Genomic DNA, 24,339 nt, shown 5'->3' with positions numbered 1-24,339 from the left:
CGTATCATTTGAATGTATTGTCAGATAGTTTCATTGTATGTATCTATATTCGTTGTATTACGTTTCATAATCTTCTGTATGTTGATAGCGTATGAGAACCCTGTGAATAGTTTAGTACTAGTTTGTGAGATAGTCACTACCCTTTATGGATGATCAGTAAATCCTCCCCGGAAGTGTAACCAGAGTCTCCTGGAGGGAGAGCGAGGAATTTGTGAATAGATCTATTCGGGACTGACAATCCCACACCTTAACTGCTAGCTACAGTTAGGCGGGCACGCCTGGGGTGACAAATTTCTGGATATCATTCGACGTCTGACAAGCGTCAAGGAGGTCTCGTTGTCGTATTAGCATGGTTACCCGACTCACAACATGTATTAATATAAGTTTATTCACAGTATCGTTTTGACTTTGTTTCGATTCCGTATCTACTTTTTATATGGTATTTACAACTTGTACGAGATGTTTGCCCCATGATTATTAACTATATCTTATACGGGATAGTAATCCCATGGTTTTGAATCAATAACTATTTCGGGATAGTAATCCCATGGTTTACACTCATATCTTGTCCGGGATAGTGATCCCATGGTTTTTAATCTATATCTATTACGGGATAGTAATCCCATGATTTCAATCTATATCAAGTACGGGATGATAATCCCATGGTCTAAATCTATATCTTGTCCGGGATAGTAATCCCATGGTTCCCAATCTATATTTTTATATATATATATATATATCAAATTATCTTGTGTCTAGTCCGGGATGGTAGTCTCATGGTCTTAAATATGTATTTTCATATGTATCAAACTATCTTATATCTTGTTCGGGATAGTGATCCCATGATTTTCAATATATAGTTTTGTGTATTAAACTATACTTTGTGATATACAACTGGTCTTACAATTAGGAAAATATGGGATTTTCCTGGGGTAAAATACAACACGTAATCGAATTGGTAACAAATGATAACTAAACTAACTTTACATAAGAAAATATGGGATTTTCTTGGATAACAAACCTTTTCGGAAAACTAAAGGAAACCGATACACTTTCATAAAACAAAACCGCTTATGAACTCACCAACTTTATGCTGATTTTCAAACCGCTTGTATTCTCAGGTCCAAGTTAGACAGGTACCCGGCGATATCTTTTGGTGAAGACGGAGTGCTCAGAAGACTCATCTCAACTTTTGTCAATATGATGCATATGTATATCTTGTATAACTTTACTTTTTAAACAAATGTAAACTTTCATATATATATGTAATGTAATGGTTGTTTACTGTGATTACTATGTACATTGGATTTGATACACAACGTGGAGTCCACCCCGGAAATGTTTCCACCTTCGGTTTTTGGGGTGTGACAGATTGGTATCAGAGCCCTTGTTTATAGTGAACGGAGTATACCAAACTTTACATGGTATAAAACTATAAACACTAAAGGGCCTCAGTGCTTTGAATTAAAAGTATCTTCAAAACTATAAGTATTTTCAAAAGTATACAAGTATACTGAACCGTCGTGATCCGTAACTACAAGTAGAACAAAACATAAATAAATGGGTGTTGTGCGCTGCGGTTAAACCTAGGCAGTTATGTAGTCTTGTCTAGGATCAATATATCCTGGCAAACTATATTCATTCGAGACACGACCAACATGTGCTTGGGAGTGACTGTGGTACGCAACATGCCTAAAACTTACCCAATACCCAGACAATGAGTCGTCGTTGCAACGAGACAAGAAATACTATGGGAGTATTTCTCGAGCCAATCCTTCGTAGAAAATCCTCGTATACGCGATGTTACTTGACCATTCCTCTAGCGATAAAATGTTCTGTCTTGATAAATCTTTCCTGCTTTATCGCTTAGTATGATGCTATATCTGTCTTGGTGAGATATCCCCTGTTCCATATCTCTTGATTCAATTCAGAGGACTTATGATCCTCTCTTTCCTGATCTTTTTAGATCAAGATGCCTCCAAGAAAGAGACCCAACTCGAAGAACAACGACAATCCTCCTCCGCCACCACCTCCTCCTCAATTCGATCTTGCATCACTTTAGACAGTTCTGACTGCTGCAATGGTGGCAGCCATGTCGCAAATGAATCCCGGTGGCTCCGGAGGTGGTCCCCAGCCTCAAAACCCAGAAGACAGCCAGGAACACCGAAGAGGGGGTTCCTATAAAGACTTCATGAACGCGAAACCCACAACCTTTGATGGCACTGGAGGTGTCATTTCCCTGACTCGATGGTTCGAGAAAATTGAATCAATCTTTGAAATATGTGCCTGTTCGGAGTCTGATAAAGTAAAGTTTTCCGCATGCACCTTCCTTGATAAAGCCCTGACTTGGTGGAACGGCCGAGTCAAATCTTTAACTTTACCTGTAGCAAATGCCATGGGTTGGGAAGCTATGAAGGAGCTTCTGCTTGCAGAGTATTGCCCTCGGGGAGAAATTCAGAAGCTAGAACACGAACTCTGGAATCTTAAGATGAAGGGTTCCAACATAGCCGCTTATACCTCAAGATTCGATGACCTGGCATTACTCTGTCCGGGAATGGTTACCCCGGAGAGTAAAAAGATCGAGAGATTCATCTGGGGATTGACCCAGCCAACAAAAGGGAATGTCTTGGCTGCGAAGCCAGACACCTATGACGGTGCAAAATGTCTTGCACAGATCCTGATCGATCACGAAGACAACTCTGATGAGGAAGCTACCACTCCTGAGCCAGACACAAGCGAGGCTGAAGCAAAAAGAAATCTTGGAACAAGCGGAAGTCCCCGAGTACGCAAGGGTCTTCTAAGAAATAGCAAACGGTAGCAGTCCATGCTGCTACTGCCCCTGTTGCTTTCTCAGCTGTTGGATCCACAGCCCAAACTCCTACAAGTGGATACACCGGTACCCTTCCTTGGTGTGGTAAGTGCAACTACCATCACCGCATTCCTGGTCCATGCCGCGAAAGGATCTGTGACAACTGTGGCAAGAAGGGCCATCTTGCTCGAACCTGCAGAAAACCAGCCAAATCAACGAACCAACCATCCGGAGCGGGAATCAGTCCATCCTGCTACAATTGTGGCGAAGCAGGGCACTTCAAAAGGAATTTCCCCAAAGCAGCTACAACCACTGATCCCTATGTCGCCGCAGGTATACTTCTCTTTGATAATTCTTATACCTGCAACTCTTTTCGATTTTAGTACTAAAAGGGAAAACTGTTATCTATCTATTCGAACATTTTCTAAGCTAAATCTTTTGTTTGTAATCGAAATGTGTATCACCGAGACGACTAACCAATGAGATAGAGAACACTAACTTCGTACCTATAGATTATATTCTCAGTCCGGAGAATTATTCTGTTCCATTCGATTAAATGGGAAACTTTTCGCGAAAATACTTTGATGCTATGATTGACATGAAATGACCGAGTCTCGTTCATGTTGTTATCTGTAGTTTTGAAAGGGTCGCTCGTCTAGATTTTTTCCCGACCTGGTTCTCGTGACCTTCGGCATCAAACCTTCGTATCATTCCATGCTTTAAAACTCAAAAGTTTTTCCCGATATGAATTACCATGCATTCCTTGTTTCTGTGATCATTGAGAAACGGGAAGTTAGCAGCTCTTTCTTCTAAATGTCTGTCCCAAAGGATTCCCAGGAATTTCATTCGAACGTCTAGTTTAGTCCCACCTCAGACCTTTCGAGATCTTCGTAGAAATCGACTCTGCAATCCTCAGATTTCGGATGCCTTCAGAGCTTGGTAACATCTATCCAGTACATCACGTCTCGAATCCTTAGAAACATCTACCCAACGAAACCCTAGTGATTCCTTTGAGGAAACCGAATTCGTCCAGGGTTGGAACTTCCATGAGAAAACCGATTGATATCATAGATTGAGAGAGAGTCAATGTGCAAAACAAAGACACATCCCGATAAGTGAGAATTCGCTAGAACGCCCAGTAGAGACCTGATTCCACTTCAGAAAGTGAAGATCTGAGGCAACAAAATCCATTCGTGTCTCATTCCAAATTCATGATCTATATCTTATTCTTTGAATTTCGGGACGAAATTCCCTCTAACGGGGGGATAATGTAACAACCCGAAGTTGTTCATCGCCAAAACCCGTTCTACCCGAAAAATTCGCCGTTATCAAATTCGTTCCGTTTTCACTTTGTATTAGATTATTTAAACTTATATGTTTATTATAATTTAATGAGTGTCCAAACCCCTTTGGAACTCATGAAATTAACCCAAAAGTGTTTATTTCAAAAAGTTAGAAAAGTTCCCGCCGGGTTACGGTAACTTAATCGGGTGCGACCTAAAGCCTCGTTTAATGCCGGTACCGGGTAGAATTCCACTGTGTCCAAGTTTTAGAACCTATATAAACGTGTTTAAACATTCATTTGAAGTTTTTTTCTTCCTCTCTCTCTACTCTCTCTCTAACCTCTCTCCTAAATCCAAAGTTTAAGGGTCCAAAACTCAATTTTAAGGCCTCAAATCCCTAAGGTACCTTCCTAACCTTAATGTATAGCATATTTGGCTTCTAAATTCGGGATTTAATCATCATTTAAGGCCTTGAATGTGAGTTTACGGCCTTGGTTGAAGCTTAGGCCATAAACACATAGTTAAGGGGTTTTTAAGCCCTACAACCCTTCCAAACCACAATTGGACCTTAGATATGGCTATATGACTTCATGGAATGGACTTATAACATTTTAGACATGGATTTTGAGTGATTTGAAGGAGTTTACGGCCAAGGCACATGCTTGGGCCGTAAACTCATATATATGGGGTTTTTATGACCTTAAACCCTTCCAAAACACTAATAAGGCTTAGATTCATATATATGGGGTTTTTATGACCTTAAACCCTTCCAAAACACTAATAAGGCTTAGATATGAATTTTAGAATATTGGTTTTAGCCTTGGAAACACTTTAAACATAATTTTTGGGGAATAAATAGGAGTTTACGGCCAAGGTTCATGCTTGGGCCGTAAACCCCTCAAAAATGGATAATAAACTCATTTTAACATGTCCAAATGCCTTTAAACTTAACCAATAGCCTTGTGGTAAATTCTAGAGCCATCTAAAAATAGTTTGGGGACCTTAAACACATTATTTGAAGGATAATTGAGAGTTTACGACCAAGACTTGTGCTTGGGTCGTAAACCCTTCATTTTGGGGTGTAAACTCCTCCAAAGGTGTTAGAAATGCCACTTTAACACCCCTAAAGCCTTAGAATAATTTTTAGAAGTGTTACAAACAAGTTTTTGGCTTTAAAACATAATGAATCCCTCTCTAGGAGAGTTTACGACCATGAGGGGGGTCTCATGGGCCGTAAACTCCAAAAACCCCTCAAAAGTCCCATAAAAATTCATGAAAGGCCTTGAAACAATTTTAGCAATCACATGTGATTTGTTTGGAATCCAAAAACACAATTTTCATGGGTTTATAGGAGTTTACGGCCATGAGTCCTATGCTAGGCCGTAAACTCCCTTAAATGTTTCTATTTGGTGTTTAAAAATTATTCCAAGCCCTTAAACCAAACCTAGAAATTATTCCCTAAGTGTTTGAAGCCATTTTGCACCATAAACTACCCCACCATGAGTTTACGGCCGTAAACTCATGGGGAGAGGGTCATTAGGGCCGTAAACTCCCTAAGGAGTGTTCTTTTGAAGTCCCAATTCAATATCCTAACTATATGTGTCCCCAAATGTCACCCGGGTCCCTCCAAACACTTGTATCGGGGTGTTTTCGCGACTAGAAGTAATTATCCCTAACAAATAATCAATCTAAGTACTAATTAGATACAAATGTGTATCTTTACATTATACTTAGGAACCTCGTGCGTTTGCAAGCCCCCGACCAACGTTTAGCATCCGAAATCGTCACATTTCTCATCCGGTGGGTTCATACCCCTACGCCCTTTTCCGTGTTTTTCAATGTTTTCAAGGGGGAATACAAGCAAACTATAACTGTTTTCAAATCATAATATTGATATGTTTCAAATATATCTGACAAACTTATAAACTCTTTTACTCCTTATGTATTATGCTGAGCATAAGGAATGATTTATCAATTACAACTAAATGTATTTTAGTTAAGAAAATAACCAAACTAATCAAATTATTATGGGCATAATTTGGGGTTCTTTATTGTTCGTTTTATCATGTACTGATATCTATATAAAGTTATTAGATAAACTATGACTGATTCAGTTTATCTCCGTATCATTTGAATGTATTGTCAGATAGTTTCATTGTATGTATCTATATTCGTTGTATTACGTTTCATAATCTTCTGTATGTTGATAGCGTATGAGAACCCTGTGAATAGTTTAGTACTAGTTTGTGAGATAGTCACTACCCTTTATGGATGATCAGTAAATCCTCCCCGAAAGTGTAACCAGAGTCTCCTGGAGGGAGAGCGAGGAATTTGTGAATAGATCTATTCGGGACTGACAATCCCACACCTTAACTGCTAGCTACAGTTAGGCGGGCACGCCTGGGGTGACAAATTTCTGGATATCATTCGACATCTGACAAGCGTCAAGGAGGTCTCGTTGTCGTATTAGCATGGTTACCCGACTCACAACATGTATTAATATAAGTTTATTCACAGTATCGTTTTGACTTTGTTTCGATTCCGTATCTACTTTTTATATAGTATTTACAACTTGTACGGGATGTTTGCCCCATGATTATTAACTATATCTTATACGGGATAGTAATCCCATGGTTTTGAATCAATAACTATTTCGGGATAGTAATCCCATGGTTTACACTTATATCTTGTCCGGGATAGTGATCCCATGGTTTTTAATCTATATCTATTACGGGATAGTGATCCCATGATTTCAATCTATATCAAGTACGGGATGATAATCCCATGGTCTAAATCTATATCTTGTCCGGGATAGTAATCCCATGGTTCCCAATCTATATTTTTATATATATATCAAATTATCTTGTGTCTAGTCCGGGATGGTAGTCTCATGGTCTTAAATCTGTATTTTCATATGTATCAAACTATCTTATATCTTGTTCGGGATAGTGATCCCATGATTTTCAATATACAGTTTTGTGTATTAAACTATACTTTGTGATATACAATTGGTCTTACAATTAGGAAAATATGGGATTTTCCTGGGGTAAAATACAACACGTAATCGAATTGGTAACAAATGATAACTAAACTAACTTTACATAAGAAAATATGGGATTTTCTTGGATAACAAACCTTTTCGGAAAACTAAAGGAAACCGATACACTTTCATAAAACAAAACTGCTTATGAACTCACCAACTTTATGCTGATTTTCAAACCGCTTGTATTCTCAGGTCCAAGTTAGACAGGTACCCGGCGATATCTTTTGGTGAAGACGGAGTGCTCAGAAGACTCATCTCAACTTTTGTCAATATGATGCATATGTATATCTTGTATAACTTTACTTTTTAAACAAATGTAAACTTTCATATATATCCGCTTTACGAATTTGGGTTTTGTTTTGGCGAATTCCATATGCATGTTAGGTTAGAATCAAATACAAGAGTAATGTTAACAGATTTATGTCAAGGAAAACAAGGCTGAAACAACATTAAAGAAGTAAACTCGTAGTGTTGTGAACCATAGAAGACGCGAGAAGAAAGGAATGGTTTGTTTTATTATTTAACATTAAATAAAACAAATAAATTAAAATAGAAATAAAGAAGGGCAATATAGTATTTTTAGGTCTAGAGTATCAGAAGCCATCAGGTCTACTACAACAACCAAAAATACCAGAGTGGAAGTGGGAACAGATAACAATGGATTTCATAACCAAGTTGCCCAAGACAATTGGCGGACTTGACACCATTTGGGTCATCGTAGACCGGTTGACCAAATCCGCCCACTTCCTGCCAATTAGGGAAACTGATAAAATAGAAAAGTTAACCATGATCTACATAAAAGAGATTATGAGATTACACGACATGCCAATATCTATTATCTTGGACAGAGATAGTAGATTTACCTCTCGGTTTTGGCAGTCGCTTCAGAGGTCACTGGGGACCCAGCTCAATATGAGCACCGCCTACCATCCCCAGACAGATGGACAGAGTGAGAGGACCATCTAAACCTTAGAAGATATGCTAAGGGCATGTGTGATAGACTTCGGCAAGGCATGGGATGTCCACAAGCATCAAGGTTGCTCCCTTTGAGGCCCTATACAGACGAAAATGCAGATCACCTCTTTGTTGGGTGGAGGTAGGAGATGCACAATTGGCGAAGGGACTGGTACCCAACAACACTCGAACCGGTCCTGAAATCATCAGAGAAACAACTAAGAAGATTGTCCAGATTAGGGAACGACTAAAAACGTCCATGGACAGACAAAAAAGCTACGCGGATAAAAGACAAAAGCCTTTGGAGTTTCAAGTGGGTGATCATGTACTGCTAAAAGTCTCTCCTTGGAAAGAGATGATACACTTTGGGAAGTGTGGAAAGCTTAATCCAAGATACATCGAACCATTCAAAATCCTTGCCAGGATTGGTTCGGTGGCTTACAAGCTACAATTACCACCAAAACTCAGCAATATACAACATGTCTTTCATGTGTCAAACCTGAAGAAATGCTTATCTGACGAAACACTAGTTGTCCTACTTGATGAGATTGAGGTGAATGAAAATCTTCATTTCGTTGAGGAACCCATGGAGATAATGGATAGGGAGGTTAAACGAACAAAGCAAATCCACATTCCCATTGTAAAGGTCTGATGGAGTGCCAAATGTGGACCTAAATTCACATGGGAACGCGAAGACCACATGATGCAAAAGTACCCCCCACCTTTTCCGTAGTTCTTGAAGGCTACTTTAGAATGAATTTTGGGACGAAATTCCCTCTAACGGGGGGATGGTGTCACAACTAGCAATTTAGGGCTTAGATCATAAAGCTTGTACACAACAATTTCCCCTAGGTAACCTTGTTGCATCTAATTAGTGAAATTAAAACTGCAGTGTTATATGAATTCATGTTTGCATACATTTAGAATCAAGTTGAAATAGCCTCATGTAAGCCCAATTGATCCAATAGCTAAAAAAAATCAATTTTGGGCCTTTGCCCAAGAGTCTTAGGCCCAAACACCCTATTAGACCTAAAACTCCCTTCCTTGGGCCTTATTGGGCCTAAAGCTTTTCCTTACACCTTATTGGACCCAATTAAACCCGAAAAGCCCATACACACTCCGAACCGAAAACCCTTCTACCCTTGGACTTTAATGGACCGAAAACCTCTTAATGGTCAAAGCCAAAACCTGAAAGCCCATGAACATTAGCCCATGTAGGCTGAAATCATATAGAATTTTGGTTTGGGCAAGACAAAAGAGAGAGAGAGAGAGAGAGAGAGAGAGGAAAATCAAAAACATTGACACCTCATGCCTTTACATCCTATTACTCTTCATGTATCCACACCATGCATACTTTTTGTAACACCCCAAAACTGAGAACGACGGAAACGTTCTGGGGCGGAGGACGTCATGTAATGTATCACAACAATGTAAAGTAGTAAACAAGCAACAACATCATCCATTGCATTAATAGTATAATTTTAATTACAAGTGTGTTCTTTCATAGTATAAGACAACATAATATATAATCAAAATAAAAGAGGAGTCTTGATTTCTCCGTCTTCACAAAACTTGGTCGTCGTACCTGTCTATTTGTGACTTGAGAATACAAGTTATTTTGAAAGCGAGTATCAGCAATAAAGGTGGTGAATTCATAAGTATTAATGTGTCTTTAATTTGTAAAACTGAAAAGTAAAGACTTGTAACATTTAGAGAAAAGTTTGTATAAGTATGAAAATGTTTGTAAGTAGTTGAAAACATTTGAAAACCCTAGAAAATCCCTATGATTCCTACTAGTATAAAAAGTAGTCTTCTACTAAGACCTAACTGTTTTGAAAGTAGCCTTTTTGCCAAGACTAGACTAATTTGAAAGTAACCTTCTACCACGACCAGACTGTACGCCTATTATTATTATTTTCTACCTCATTGATTATGTGAATATAACACATGGTAAAGGTATTAATAATATATTAACCGGATTTTTAATCCATTTGCAATTGTCGTATGCAAAGTGTAAGTAATGTAGTATTTGTAATAAGTGACTACTTTGTAGTAATTTGCCTTAATTGAGGGTTAAGGCATAATGTGATGGCTAGAACCCATACTATACGATCTCTATCAAGAGATTTTGGGAACCAAACACGAACCTGCATTTCTGCAAGCCGTGAACATCCACATTCATGTAAGCATATCTATGTAAACGTATTCATGTAAGCGTATCTATGTAAACGTATTCATGTAAGCGTATCTATGTAAGCGTATCTATGTAAACGTATTCATGTAAGCGTATCTATGTAAACGTATTCATGTAAGCGTATCTATGTAAACGTATTCATGTAACATGTAATGTATTAGTATAGACTCATGAATGAACTAACTCTTGTGTGATTCCTTGTACTTGGAATGGTAAATAGTATCTCCTAACTACACCTATTATAGTTACTAGTGACGTACAAGTATAACCCGAAGTATACCTTTGCTACCCAAAGGTACTGAACTGACTAAGGGAACCTTTATACCTATATATGTATACATCATATATAATTAATATTTATATGACATTCGGACGAGCAACCGATGCCCTAAGGCCACATCCCAACGAGGAAAAGGAAATAAAGCGAGCTAGCCGTCCTAAGCCATTTAAACATTATTTATATAACTATACATATCTAGGCATGCATTTGACAATATAAAAGCGTAAAAGAAGTTTCGTAAAACCTTTGAAAAGTTTACTACTAAGAAACGATGACTTGATGTCAGTTTATAAAACGATTTGAAAGTATTTTGTTTGATAAGATAGTTTAAGTATAAGGAAAACCTTTGTTTGAAAGCACATTTGTAACAGAGTTTGAAAGGAAACTTACAGTATGTAAGATAGTTTGATAAAGAGTTTTAAACATGTAAAAACGTTTAATAAAGTTATTTGAGGAAATCGGTTTGGTAAAACAGTTAACGTATAGTAAATCCATTTGCATGCTAGTTATTAATCACATGTGATTGATATAATAACTAAACATGATTCAACTTGTATTCCCCCCCCCCCCATAAAGAATTTATAAACATTTAAAAGATTAATTAAGGGGTATGAACTCACCTGCAGTGAGCGGATCGGATGGATGTGTTGGATAAGTGCTTGGTGCCAAGTGAAGACTTAGACACACACAATGATCCTAATAACATATGAAGACATACGTATATATTGTAACAACCTGAAATTTCCGTATCATTTATTGTAACTCTTTCGTAGTACAATTCGCGCAACCAATCGTCATTTCAAATTCGATTTACGATCTTCCGTATAATTAAGTCATTAATTAGTACACATTTAAAATGACTTAATGGGTGTCTTAATACAATTAGAAATCATTCTAACATCCTATTCTAGCGATCAGAATATTTCTAGAAATTACCGTATCGGGTTACGGTAACTCAATCGGGTACGACCAAAAGCCTCGTCTAACGCCGGTATCGGGTAGAATTCCTCCGTGTCCAAAACTTAAACACTATATAAACGTGTTTAAGACTCCATTTGAAGCCTTTGATCAATTTACCATTAAACACTTCCAACCTCTCTCCTCATCCAAGTTTAAGGGATCAAAACTCAAATTTTAGGCTTCAAATCTCTAAGGTACCTTCCCTAGCTTGTATTGTAACCTTCTTAGCCTTTAAATTCGAGTTCAAAGCATGATTTAAGACTATATTCATGAGTTTACAGCCATGGAACCTTCATGGGCCGTAAACTCATATAACAAGGGTTTTTAAGCCCTAAAACCCCTCCTAAGCAATGTTAGACATTAGTAATGGCTTAATGACTTAATGGAAGGGACTTACAACAATTAAAACATTGATTTTAAGTGACAAAAGTGAGTTTACGGCCAAGACACATTCTTGGGATGTAAACTCATATTCAAGGGGTTTTTGAGCCAATTAACCCTTCCAAATCATAGTTGGGACTTAGATATGACTTGTGGGACATTGGTTTTAGCATCTAAACACCTTAAACATGATTTTTAAGGGACAAAAGAGAGTTTATGGCCAAGACATATTCTTGGGCCGTAAACTCCTCTTAATTGGGGATTTAGAGCCTTAAAACATGTCCAAATGCCTTGAAACTCAACCAATGGCCTTGTGGTAAAATCTAGATGCATCTAAAAATAGTTTAAGGGTTTGAAACATATCAAAAGTATCATTTATAGGATTTTACGGCCTAGGAGCATACCCTTGGCCGTAAACTCATAAAACTATGTTAATGATGCATCAAACACACTCAAATGGCTTGTATAAATAACTAGAATCACATGTGATGTTCCTTTGAAGCTCAAATCAAATTTTCCTTGGCCATAGGTGAGTTTACGGCCATAAACTCTTATGGTATGGCCGTAAACTCCCTTTTAAGTGTTATAATTTCATACAATCCATTCCATGGCATTTTAGAAATCCATTCCAACAATCCCCATGTCCATTTAAGCCATTAAACACCCAAAATCACACCCACATGAGTTTACGGCCGTAAACTCATGTATGTGTGTGTTCAATGGCTGTAAACTCCTTAAAATGTTTACTCTTGGGGAGTAAACTCAAGTCCCAAGTCCCTAGTGCCATTACACGTCCATAGATGTCACCCGGGTCACTCCGAACGCTCGTTTTGAAGTGTTTAACTTCATTGGAGTGTAATGTTCCATATGATTAGTGAATGTATCTCTAATTGTATATATATGAACATTATATCATTTTACATAGGGACATCGCGAGTAATCAAACCCCGAACCAACGTCTAGTATTCAAAACCGACATGTTTCCGAGTCCGGTGAGTTCATACCCCTACCCTTTTTTTTCACTGTTTTCACTGTTTTCAAGGGGGGGGGGGGAACACAAGCAAAATACAAGGAAATTCTTGTATTCAAAACATGTTTTCAAATGTGTGTTTCATATTTCATATGCTTTTATAACTGATTACCACAATTGACAACAGATTGAACATGCAAATCACGTAACCTGTATTTGTGAAATAGGTCTTTAAACTGTTATGTTTTACATATATTTCACAAAAGGTTTTCCACATTTTACCAGTTAAAAGCATAACATTAGACATTTGAACATAATACATGTACACTGTTTTGTCCTCGGTAACACTCCACATACATACACGAGTGGAGGACTATCCTATTATTACTAGTAAATTTGTTAATCCTGTATGATTGGAGACACGTCCTCAGAGAACACTCCACCGAGATACGTGAGTGGAGGACTACACCCATAACCAGAATCTCTGGTATTTAGAGAGCGTGACTTTAGTGTATAGATCTATACGAGGCTGACTACCCCACACCTGGCTGCTAGCTACAGCCGAACCGAAATGGTTCAAGGGTGACGAAAGTCATAAGTATGTGGACTACTTATTGCCACATGTGGACTACTTATTGCCACAGGTTTTCAGTCTATTGTATGGTTATGGAACTCGCAATTAGGATAACAGAGATTTACTTGTAGTAATAATGAACCACTTTATACATCTTTTACATCTTTAACATCGTTTACATTAGAACCAATATGCAGGAAAGCATGGGGCTTTCCTGGGTAACACTTACATAACTAGAAAGTGTAACAATTGGATAACAATACATCTTTTACAATTGGTAACATACAATAAGGAAAGTATTGGACTTTTCTGGTAACACATGATAAGTAAACAGAACAGTTTAACAAGTCAAATAACCAACTATACATTTCCACATGAATAAACATGTTTTCAGTGTACAAACTTACTATACTTTATAATTGTGAAATAATAACCAACTATTAAGAAAATATGGGATTTTCTTGGTGCATATAACATTTCAGAAACACAAAGGAAACTCGAAACATTTTCACAAACAAAAACCGCTTATGAACTCACCAGCTTTATGCTGATTTTCAAACCGCTTGTGTTCTCAGGTCAGCGTTAGAACAGGTACTCGAAGATCCTTTTTGCTTGAAGACGATGTACATGAAGATCCGTTTCTTTTGTTTATATATATATAATGTATCACAACTATACAAACTTTACTTTTGAAACAACTGTAAAACTTTAATATGTAATGTATGGTTGCTTTACTTTACTTACTATGTGCATTGGATTTGATACTCAACGTGGTAGTCCACCCCATAAATGTTTTTCGCCTTCGGTTTTCGGGGTGTGACAGATTGGTATCAGAGCCCTTGTTTATAGTGAATGAAGTATACCAAACCTTACATGGTATAAAACTATAAACTCTAAAGGGCCTTAGTGCTCTGAATTAAAAGTATCTTCAAACTACAAGTATTTTTCAAAAGAATACAAGTATACCGAACCGTCATCATCCGTAACCACAAGTAGAACAGAACATAAGTAATTGGGTGTTATGTACTATGGTTAAACCTGAGCAGTTATATAGTCGTGTCTAGGGTCAATATAGCCTGGCCAACTATATTCATTCGAGACACGGCCAACATGTGCTTGGGAGTGACTGTGGTATGCAGAATGCCTAAAACTTACCCTAATATCCCAAACATCGAACCATTGTCGTAATCAATTCATGAAATACTATAGGAGTGTTTCTCGATCCCGATCCTCTGTAGTAATCCTTATTCGAGTGGCTTTCTGTGATTATTCTTAGCGATAAATTATCTGTTTGATAACTCTTTCATGCTTTATTGCTTATTCGAATCATATAACTGCCGTCTCTATCGATTCAATATAGAGGACTTACCATCCTCTCTTTGTTGATCTTATTAGATCAAGATGCCTCCCCGAAAGAGACCCAGTTCAAAGAACAACAACAATCCTTCTTCGCCGCCACCTCCTCCTCAGTTCGATCTAGCATCGCTCCAGACGATGATGACAGCTGCGATGGTAGCAGCTATGTCACAAATGAACCCTAGTGGTTCAGGTGGTGGTCCTCAATCTCAAAACCCCGAGGTTAACCAAGGACACCAAAGAGGGGGTTCCTATAAGGATTTCATGAATGCGAAACCAACTTCTTTCAATGGCGCTGGAGGTGTCATATCCTTATCCCGATGGTTCGAGAAAATCGAGTCCATCTTCGAAATATGTGCTTGTGCGGAGTCTGATAAAGTTAAATTCGCGGCCTGTACCTTCACTGATAAAGCCTTGACTTGGTGGAATGGCCGAGTCAAATCTCTGACTTTACCCGTAGCCAATGCCATGGGCTGGGAAGCCATGAAAGATTCTCATTGCTGAGTACTGTCCCCGTGGTGAAATGCAGAAACTAGAGCACGAGCTCTGGAACCTGAAGATGAAGGGTTCCGACATTGCTTCATACACTTCCCGATTTTATGATCTCGCACTTCTTTGCCCGGGATTAGTCACTCCTGAGAACAAAAAGATCGAAAGGTTCGTTTGGGGTTTATCTCAACCAACAAAGAGTCACGTTTTGGCTGCTCGTCCGGATACCTATGATAGTGCCAAGACTTTAGCTTAAATTCTGATTGATCACAACGACGATGTTAAGGAAATCACTACCACTTCTGAGCCGACTCAAAGGAGTGGTGAAAAGAGGAAATTCTGGAAGAAGAAGAAGGGCCAATCTTCTCAAGGATCTTCCAAGAAACAGTAGACGGTAGCACTTCATGCTGCTACTACTACCCCTGTTGCTGCTGCTTCTGTCATGGGATCCACAACTCCAACTCCTACCAGTAAATATGCTGGAAATCTTCCTCTCTGTGAAAAGTGTAAATACCATCATCATCCTGGTCCCTGCCGAGAATTATCTTGCACCAATTGCGGTAAGAAAGGGCACACAGTTCGATTCTGCAGAACTCCTACCCAATCAGCCAACCAATCATCGGGAGCAGGTGTTAGTCAAGCCTGCTAAAACTATGGAGAAGTTGGACACTTTAAAAGGAACTGTCCCAAGAAGTCAACTGCTGATAACACTGGAAGAATTCTAACCATGGGACGGGAGGAAGCAGTTGCTGATCCCATGGTTGTTTCGGGTATGTTCCTTCTCGACAACTCATATGCTAGTATTCTTTTCGATTCGGGTGCTGAAAGGAGTTTTGTTAGTCATGCATTCAAACATAATCTAAAACCAAATCCTCAACCACTAACTGAAACATTTACCGTCGAGATGGATAACGGTGAGAAAGAAAGCACTAACGATGTATTCATAGGTTGTACGCTTACCTTAAACGATCACTCATTTCCTATAGATCTCATGCCCGTTTCCATTAAGAGCTTTGATGTTATCATTGGCATGGATTGGTTGAGTTCCAATCATGCTGACATTCTTTGTTACGAAAAAGCTATCCATCTCAATCTTCCTTCGGATCAAACTCTCGTAATCTATGGCGATAAACCCAGTTCCAATCTTCATATCATTTCTTGCATCAAAGCTCGAAAGCTCCTTCGAAAGGAGTGATTTGCATTTTTAGCCCATGTGATCTACGAGAAACAAGAAGTTAGAGACATCGCGAGCATCCCCGAAGTCTGTAACTTTCCTGATGTGTTTCCCAAAGAACTTCCAGGAATTCCTCCCGAACGTCAGGTCGAGTTCCGTATTGACCTAATTCCTGGAGCTACCCCCGTAGCAAAGTCTCCGTATCGCTTAGCTCTGGCAGAAATGCAGGAGTTATCCAGTCAACTCAATGATTTGCTTAATAAAGGATTCATTAGACCGAGTTTTCGAGCTTTGATGCAAGAAATGATATGAAGATTGGAACTGGGTTTATCGCCATAGATTACGAGAGTTTGATCCGAAGGAAGATTGAGATGGATAGCTTTTTCGTAACAAAGAATGTCAGCATGATTGGAACTCAACCAATCCATGCCAATGATAACATCGACTATCGTGAACTAAACAAGTTAACTGTTAAGAACCGATATCCTCTTCCACGAATAGACGACCTATTCGATCAACTCCAGGGAGCCAGCTACTTTTCTAAGATAGACCTTCGGTCGGGGTACCATCAGTTACGAGTCCAGGAGAATGATGTTTCCAAGACAGCTTTTAGGACTCGGTATGGACACTACGAGTTCGTAGTGATGCCCTTCGGTCTAACCAATGCACCGGCTGTGTTCATGGACCTGATGAACCGGGTGTGCCGTCCCTTCTTAGAAAAATTCTTCATCGTGTTCATTGACGACATCCTCGTCTACTCCCGAAGCGAAGAAGACCACAAGCAACACTTGAGGCTAGTGTTGGAGACCCTTAGATCCGAAAAGCTATACGCGAAATTTTCCAAATGTTAATTCTGGATACGGAAGGTAACTTTCCTCAGTCACGTGGTAAGCGACGAGGGTATTCATGTAGATCCTTCCAAGATCAAAGCAATAGAGAATTGGTCGGCACCGAAAACACCCACAGAAATTCGTCAATTCTTGGGTCTCGCCGGCTACTATCGACGATTCATTCAGAATTTTTCAAAAATAGCCAAACCTTTAACGACTCTAACACAGAAAGGTGTACCCTTTTGTTGGAGTGATAAACAAGAAACTGCATTCCAAACGTTGAAGAAAGCCCTATGCAGCGCGCCTGTTCTATCTCTGCCCGAAGGGACAGAGGACTTCGTTGTCTACTGCGATGCGTCTAATCAAGGTTTAGGTTGTGTGCTTATGCAAAGAGGAAAGGTGATTGCCTATGCCTCAAGACAGCTGAAAGCACACGAGGTTAACTATACTACTCATGACTTGGAACTAGGAGCAGTAGTCTTTGCATTGAAGATTTGGAGACATTATCTCTACGGAACCAAGTGCACAATCTTCACTGATCACAAGAGCCTGCAGCACATCTTTAATCAGAAAGACTTAAACATGAGGCAACGGAGATGGGTAGAATTACTTAGTGATTATGAGTGCGAAATCCGTTACCACCCCGGCAAGGCCAATGTGGTAGCAGATGCCTTTAGCCGAAAGGATAGTGCAGGCCACAAAGTGAAGAACCAGACGATGACCATCCATTCCAACCTACCCATACAAATCCAAGAAGCTCAGTTAACAGCCCTCAAACCCGAGAACATGTCAGATGAAACCTTGAGAGGGATGGAAAAGAAACTTGAGATCAGAGGTGACGGAGTTCACTGTTTCATGAATCGAATATGGATTCCCAAATCCGGTGGATTCAGGGAAATAGTAATGGAGGAAGCACACAGAACCAAATACTCTGTTCACTCGGGTTCGGACAAGATGTACCTGGATCTCAAGAAACAGTACTGGTGGCCAAACATGAAAGCTGAGATAGCTACATTCGTGGGCAAGTGTCTGACTTGCGCCAAAGTTAAAGTTGAACATCAGAAACCCTCAGGTCTGCTCCAACAACCCGAGATCCCCGAGTGGAAATGGGAGATGATTACCATGGACTTCATCACCAAACTACCCAAGTGTTCTAGTGGGTATGATACCATTTGGGTAATTGTCGATCGTTTGACAAAATCCGCTCACTTCATTCCGATCAAAGAATCGTACAAGATGGAGAGACTCGCGCGAATCTACATTCAGGAAGTAGTACGTTTACACGGTGTACCTGTATCCATTATCTCTGATCGAGATAGCAGGTTTACCTCCAGATTTTGGCAATCCCTCCAGAAAGTCCTTGAAACCAAACTAGATATGAGCACGACATATCATCCTCAGACCGATGGACAGAGTGAGAGAACAATCCAAACCCTGGAGGACATGCTTAGGGCATGTTTCATTGACTTTGGAAAGTCGTGGGACACACATCTCTCGTTGATCGAATTCTCATACAACAACAGTTACCACACCAGCATTAGGGCTGCTCCGTTTGAAGCCCTATACGGTCGTAAGTGCAGATCCCCTCTGTGCTGGGCCGAGGTGGGGGATACACAGTTAGCCAGGAGTCGAGTCCCCAACAGTGCTCTCACTGGTCCTGAAATCATCCGCGAAACCACCGAAAAGATCATTCAAATCCGTAACTGACTGAAAGCCTCACGTGATCGTCAAAAGAGTTACGCTGATAATCGTCGGAAACCACTAGAATTCCAGATTGGAGACCGTGTACTGTTAAAAGTCTCGCCCTGGAAAGGCACTGTGCGCTTTGGTAAGCGTGGGAAACTTAATCCAAGGTACATTGGACCCTTTGAGATCCTCTCCAGGATCGTTGCAGTTGCCTATAAACTTCATTTACCTCACGAACTTAGTAACATTCATCCTGTCTTCCATGTTTCAAATCTCAAAAAGTGCCTATCCGATGAAACCCTAACAATTCCCTTAAACGAGATCGAGATCAATGAAAACCTCAACTTTGTGGAGGAACCGATCGAAATCATGGATCGAGAAGTCAAACGTACAAAACAAAGTCGCATCCCGTTAGTGAAGGTTCGCTGGAATGCCAAGCGGGGACCGGAATTCACTTGGGAACGGGAAGATTCAATGAAACAGAAGTATCCACAACTCTTTTCTGATCCATGATTTGTATCTTGTCTTATGTTCTAAACTTTGAATTTCGGGACAAAATTCCCTTTAACGGGGGGATAATGTAACAACCTGAAATTTCCGTATCATTTATTGTAACTCTTTCGTAGTACAATTCGCGCAGCCAATCGTCATTTCAAATTCGATTTCCGATCTTCCGTATAATTAAGTCATTAATTAGTACACATTTAAAATGACTTAATGGGTGTCTTAATACAATTAGAAATCATTCTAACATCCTATTTTAGCGATCGGAATATTTCTAGAAATTACCGTATCGGGTTACGGTAACTCAATCGGGTACGACCAAAAGCCTCGTCTAACGCCGGTATCGGGTAGAATTCCTCCGTGTCCAAAACTTAAACACTATATAAACGTGTTTAAGACTCCATTTGAAGCCTTTGATCAATTTACCATTAAACACTTCCAACCTCTCTCCTCATCCAAGTTTAAGGGATCAAAAATCAAATTTTAGGCTTCAAATCTCTAAGGTACCTTCCCTAGCTTGTATTGTAACCTTCTTAGCCTTTAAATTCGAGTTCAAAGCATGATTTAAGACTATATTCATGAGTTTACAGCCATGGAACCTTCATGGGCCGTAAACTCATATAACAAGGGTTTTTAAGCCCTAAAACCCCTCCTAAGCAATGTTAGACATTAGTAATGGCTTAATGACTTAATGGAAGGGACTTACAACAATTAAAACATTGATTTTAAGTGACAAAAGTGAGTTTACGGCCAAGACACATTCTTGGGCCGTAAACTCATGTTCAAGGGGTTTATGAGCCAATTAACCCTTCCAAATCATCGTTGGGACTTAGATATGCCTTGTGGGACATTGGTTTTAGCATCTAAACACCTTAAACATGATTTTTGAGGGAAAAAAGAGGGTTTACAGCCAAGACATATTCTTGGGCCGTAAACACCTCTTAATTGGGGATTTAGAGCCTTAAAACATGTCCAAATGCCTTGAAACTCAACCAATGGCCTTGTGGTAAAATCTAGATGCATCTAAAAATAGTTTAAGGGTTTGAAACATATCAAAAGTATCATTTATAGGAGTTTACGGCCTAGGAGCATACCCTTGGCCGTAAACTCATAAAACTATGTTAATGATGCATCAAACACACTCAAATGGCTTGTATAAATAACTAGAATCACATGTGATTGTCCTTTGAAGCTCAAATCAATTTTTCCTTGGCCATAGGTGAGTTTACGGCTGTAAACTCTTATGGTATGGCCGTAAACTCCCTTTTAAGTGTTATAATTTCATACAATCCATTCCATGGCATTTTAGAAATCCATTCCAACAATCCCCATGTCCATTTAAGCCATTAAACACCCAAAATCACACCCACATGAGTTTACGACCGTAAACTCATGTATGTGTGTGTTCAATGACTGATTACCACAATTGATAACAGATTGAACATGCAGATCACGTAACATGTATTTGTGAAATAGGTCTTTAAACTGTTATGTTTTACATATATTTCACAAATGGTTTTCCACATTTTACCAGTTAAAAGCATAACATTAGACATTTGAACATAATACATGTACATTGTTTTGTCCTCGGTAACACTCCACACACATACACGAGTGGAGGACTATCCTATTATTACTAGTAAATTCGTTAATCCTATATGATTGGAGACACGTCCTCGGAGAACACTCCATTGAGATACGCGAGTGGAGGACTACACCCATAACCAGAATCTCTGGTATTTAGAGAGCGTGACTTGAGTGTATAGATCTATACGAGGCTGACTACCCCACACTTGGCTGCTAGCTACAACCGAACCGAAATGGTTCAAGGGTGACGAAAGTCATAAGTATGTGGACTACTTATTGCCACAGGTTTTCAGTCTATTGTATGGTTATGGAACTCGCAATTAGGATAACAGAGATTTACTTATAGTAATAATGAACCACTTTTTACATCTTTTACATCTTTAACATCGTTTACATTAGAACCAATATGCAGGAAAGCATGGGGCTTTCCTGGGTAACACTTACATAACTAGAAAGTGTAACAATTGGATAACAATACATCTTTTACAATTAGTAACATACAATAAGGAAAGTATTGGACTTTTCTGGTAACACATGATAAGTAAACAGAACAGTTTAACAAGTCAGATAACCAACTATACATTTCCACATGAATAAACATGTTTTCAGTGTACAAACTTACTATACTTTACAATTGTTAAATAATAACCAACTATTAAGAAAATATGGGATTTTCTTGGTGCATATAACATTTCAGAAACACAAAGGAAACTCGAAACATTTTCACAAACAAAAACCGCTTATGAACTCACCTGCTTTATGCTGATTTTCAAACCGCTTGTGTTCTCAGGTCAGCGTTAGAACAGGTACTCGAAGATCCTTTTTGCTTGAAGACGGTGTACATGAAGATCCGTTTCTTTTGTTATATATATATATATATATATATATATATATATATATATATATATATATATATATATATATATATATATATATATATAATGTATCACAACTGTAAAAACTTCACTTTTGAAACAACTGTAAAACTTTAATATGTAATGTATGGTTGCTTTACTTTACTTACTATGTGCATTGGATTTGATACTCAACGTGGTAGTCCACCCCGGAAATGTTTTCCGCCTTCGGTTTTCGTGGTGTGACATATATATATATATATATATATATATATATATAATTAGTGATTATAACACTAATTAAACATGTATAAACATCCTAATGTGAGGAAAACACTTTGGTCAAAGTGTTAGGAGGCTATCGGGTTGCAACAAAGGAGTGTAAGGCCTTATACGGGAGTTTATGTTCAATGGACCATGTTTGTTGGATTTTACGGCCCAGGGGAGTTTACTCCTGGCCATAAACTCTCAATTGGGTCACCAAATGAGGCTTAAAACTATTATAACTTAAGTTCTTAAGTGTTCCAAGGCTTAAACAAGAGGTTAGGTGGGTTTAAGGTCCAAGAATGACCTTGTATGGTGTTTACGGTCTAAGGAACACTTCCCCATGAGTTTACGGCCGTAAACTCATGGTAAGAAGCACCATTTCGTGTATTGAAGTCCTTAGTTCGATGGTGTAAAGTTCTATGCTAATATCCAAGGCTTACTAAGGTGTTAGGGGAATCAAAACACCCTTTGGGGGTGTTTACGGTTTTGGGAGATTCCCAAACTGTAAACTCATGTTCATGGGGGGTTTTTTGGTGTTTTTCAAGTGCTAAACTCATCAAGGAAAGGATCTATGCTAGTTGTCAAGGCTTAGAAGGAACTAGGGCAAACTTTGGCACCCATTTTAGGGTTTACGGTCCAATAACACCTTGGACCGTAAACACCTTGTCTTGGTGTTTCTTGGGTGATTTCTTTATATAAGGAAGTATAACAAGCCTTAATATACTCTAGGATAGAATTACTTACAATTGGGATGAAAACTTGAAGATCCTTGGGAGAGAAATCGGGTTTTCTCTAGTTGAAATGGGAGAAATGAAGGAAAAATGGCTAAGTGCCATATATATAGTCCATGGAGTTTACGGTCCAAATGCCATTTGGGCCGTAAACTCCAAACTATTGGAGTTTTTGGAACTTTATGATGCACAAAATGCCCTGGAGTATACGTCATATGTTTACCTATTGAAGGGTTAAAGCTTAGAAAATTTCGGATTGTCACATCATCCCCCTGTTTGATGGAATTTTGTCCCGAAATTAGAATTTAGGTAAGGAGTAAGCATGAAAAATCGAGTATGGAGGTGGGGATACTTCCTAATCAACTGGTCCTCCCGCTCACAAGTGAATTCGGGTCCTCGGTTGGTATCTCAACGAACCTTCACTAATGGGAGGTGGCTTTGCCTTGTTCGCCTGACCTCTCGGTCCATGATTACTACGGTTCTTCCACGAGGGCGAGGCTCTCCTTGATCTCGATTTCGTCGAGTGGGATTACGAGAGTCCTGTCGGAAAGATATGTTTTCAAGTTCGAGACATGAAGGGTGAAATGTACATCACTGAGTTCACGATGTAGGTTGGGTTTATGAGTTACAGGGCCGATTCGGGTAAGAATCCCGGAGGTCCTAATTCTCTTGGATTTAGCTCTCCATGCTTTCCGAAGCATATCAAGCCTTCCCATAGTGAGACATCCAAAAGGATTTTGTCTCTCACTTGGAATTCCAAAGGTTTATTTTTCTTGCTTTTCTTCCCAGTCAAGGGCCACTCCCTTCTGAGTCAAAGTCGTAAGAGGTTTTGAAATTTGCGAGGAGTTCTGAATGAACTTTTGACAGTAGGTCAGCGAGACCTAGAATTTGGCGAATTCCATAAGCGTCTTCAGTGCTGACAAATTCTCAATGATTTTGATTTTTGGAAGGGTCCTCAAGAATTCCCACATCATTGGTAATGTTTCTTACAAATTCGACTCTTCAAATCTAAAATTCGTATTTTTGAGAATTTCGCGTAAAGCTTCTCTGATAGTAATGTTTCCATGGTTCGTTGTAGATTCTCTGTATGATTTCCTTCTTACTACGAGAGTAGATAAGTAAGTCATTTATAAGGACAATGACGAATTGACCCAAGTAAGAATGGTGTACCCTATTTATTAAGATCATGAATAATACAAGCGTATTGGTCGTATCCGAAGGATATCACTACGGACTTGTAGCATCCGCATCGAGTTTGGAAGATTGTCCTCGGAACATCCTTCACTAACACTCGCAACTAGTGATATTCGGATCTTAGGTCCATTTCTGAAATGCACTTCGTTCCTTGCGGTTGATCAACCAATTCATCTATGCGAGGCAGAAAGTAATGATTTCTAACAGAAGACTTGTCGA

At 39.1% G+C, this 24,339-nt stretch overlaps 1 protein-coding gene across 1 annotated transcript; it reads left to right on the top strand.

Moving 5' to 3' along the window:
* The first annotated feature begins 8,153 nt into the window (after window positions 1-8,153).
* On the top strand, window positions 8,154-8,741 carry LOC145036128 (uncharacterized). Its single transcript, XM_078984605.1, has one exon. It carries the CDS (start codon window positions 8,154-8,156, stop codon window positions 8,739-8,741), a length of 588 nt encoding a protein of 195 aa, XP_078840731.1.
* The last annotated feature ends 15,598 nt before the right edge of the window (window positions 8,742-24,339 follow it).

The sequence above is a fragment of the Lactuca saligna genome, chromosome 3 (genome assembly GCF_052625555.1).
Source record: "Lactuca saligna cultivar CGN05327 chromosome 3, ASM5262555v1, whole genome shotgun sequence".
NCBI classification, from domain to species: Eukaryota; Viridiplantae; Streptophyta; class Magnoliopsida; order Asterales; family Asteraceae; genus Lactuca; species Lactuca saligna.
Note: the sequence above shows the minus strand (reverse complement) of the source record. Positions and strands in the feature narration are given on the sequence as shown.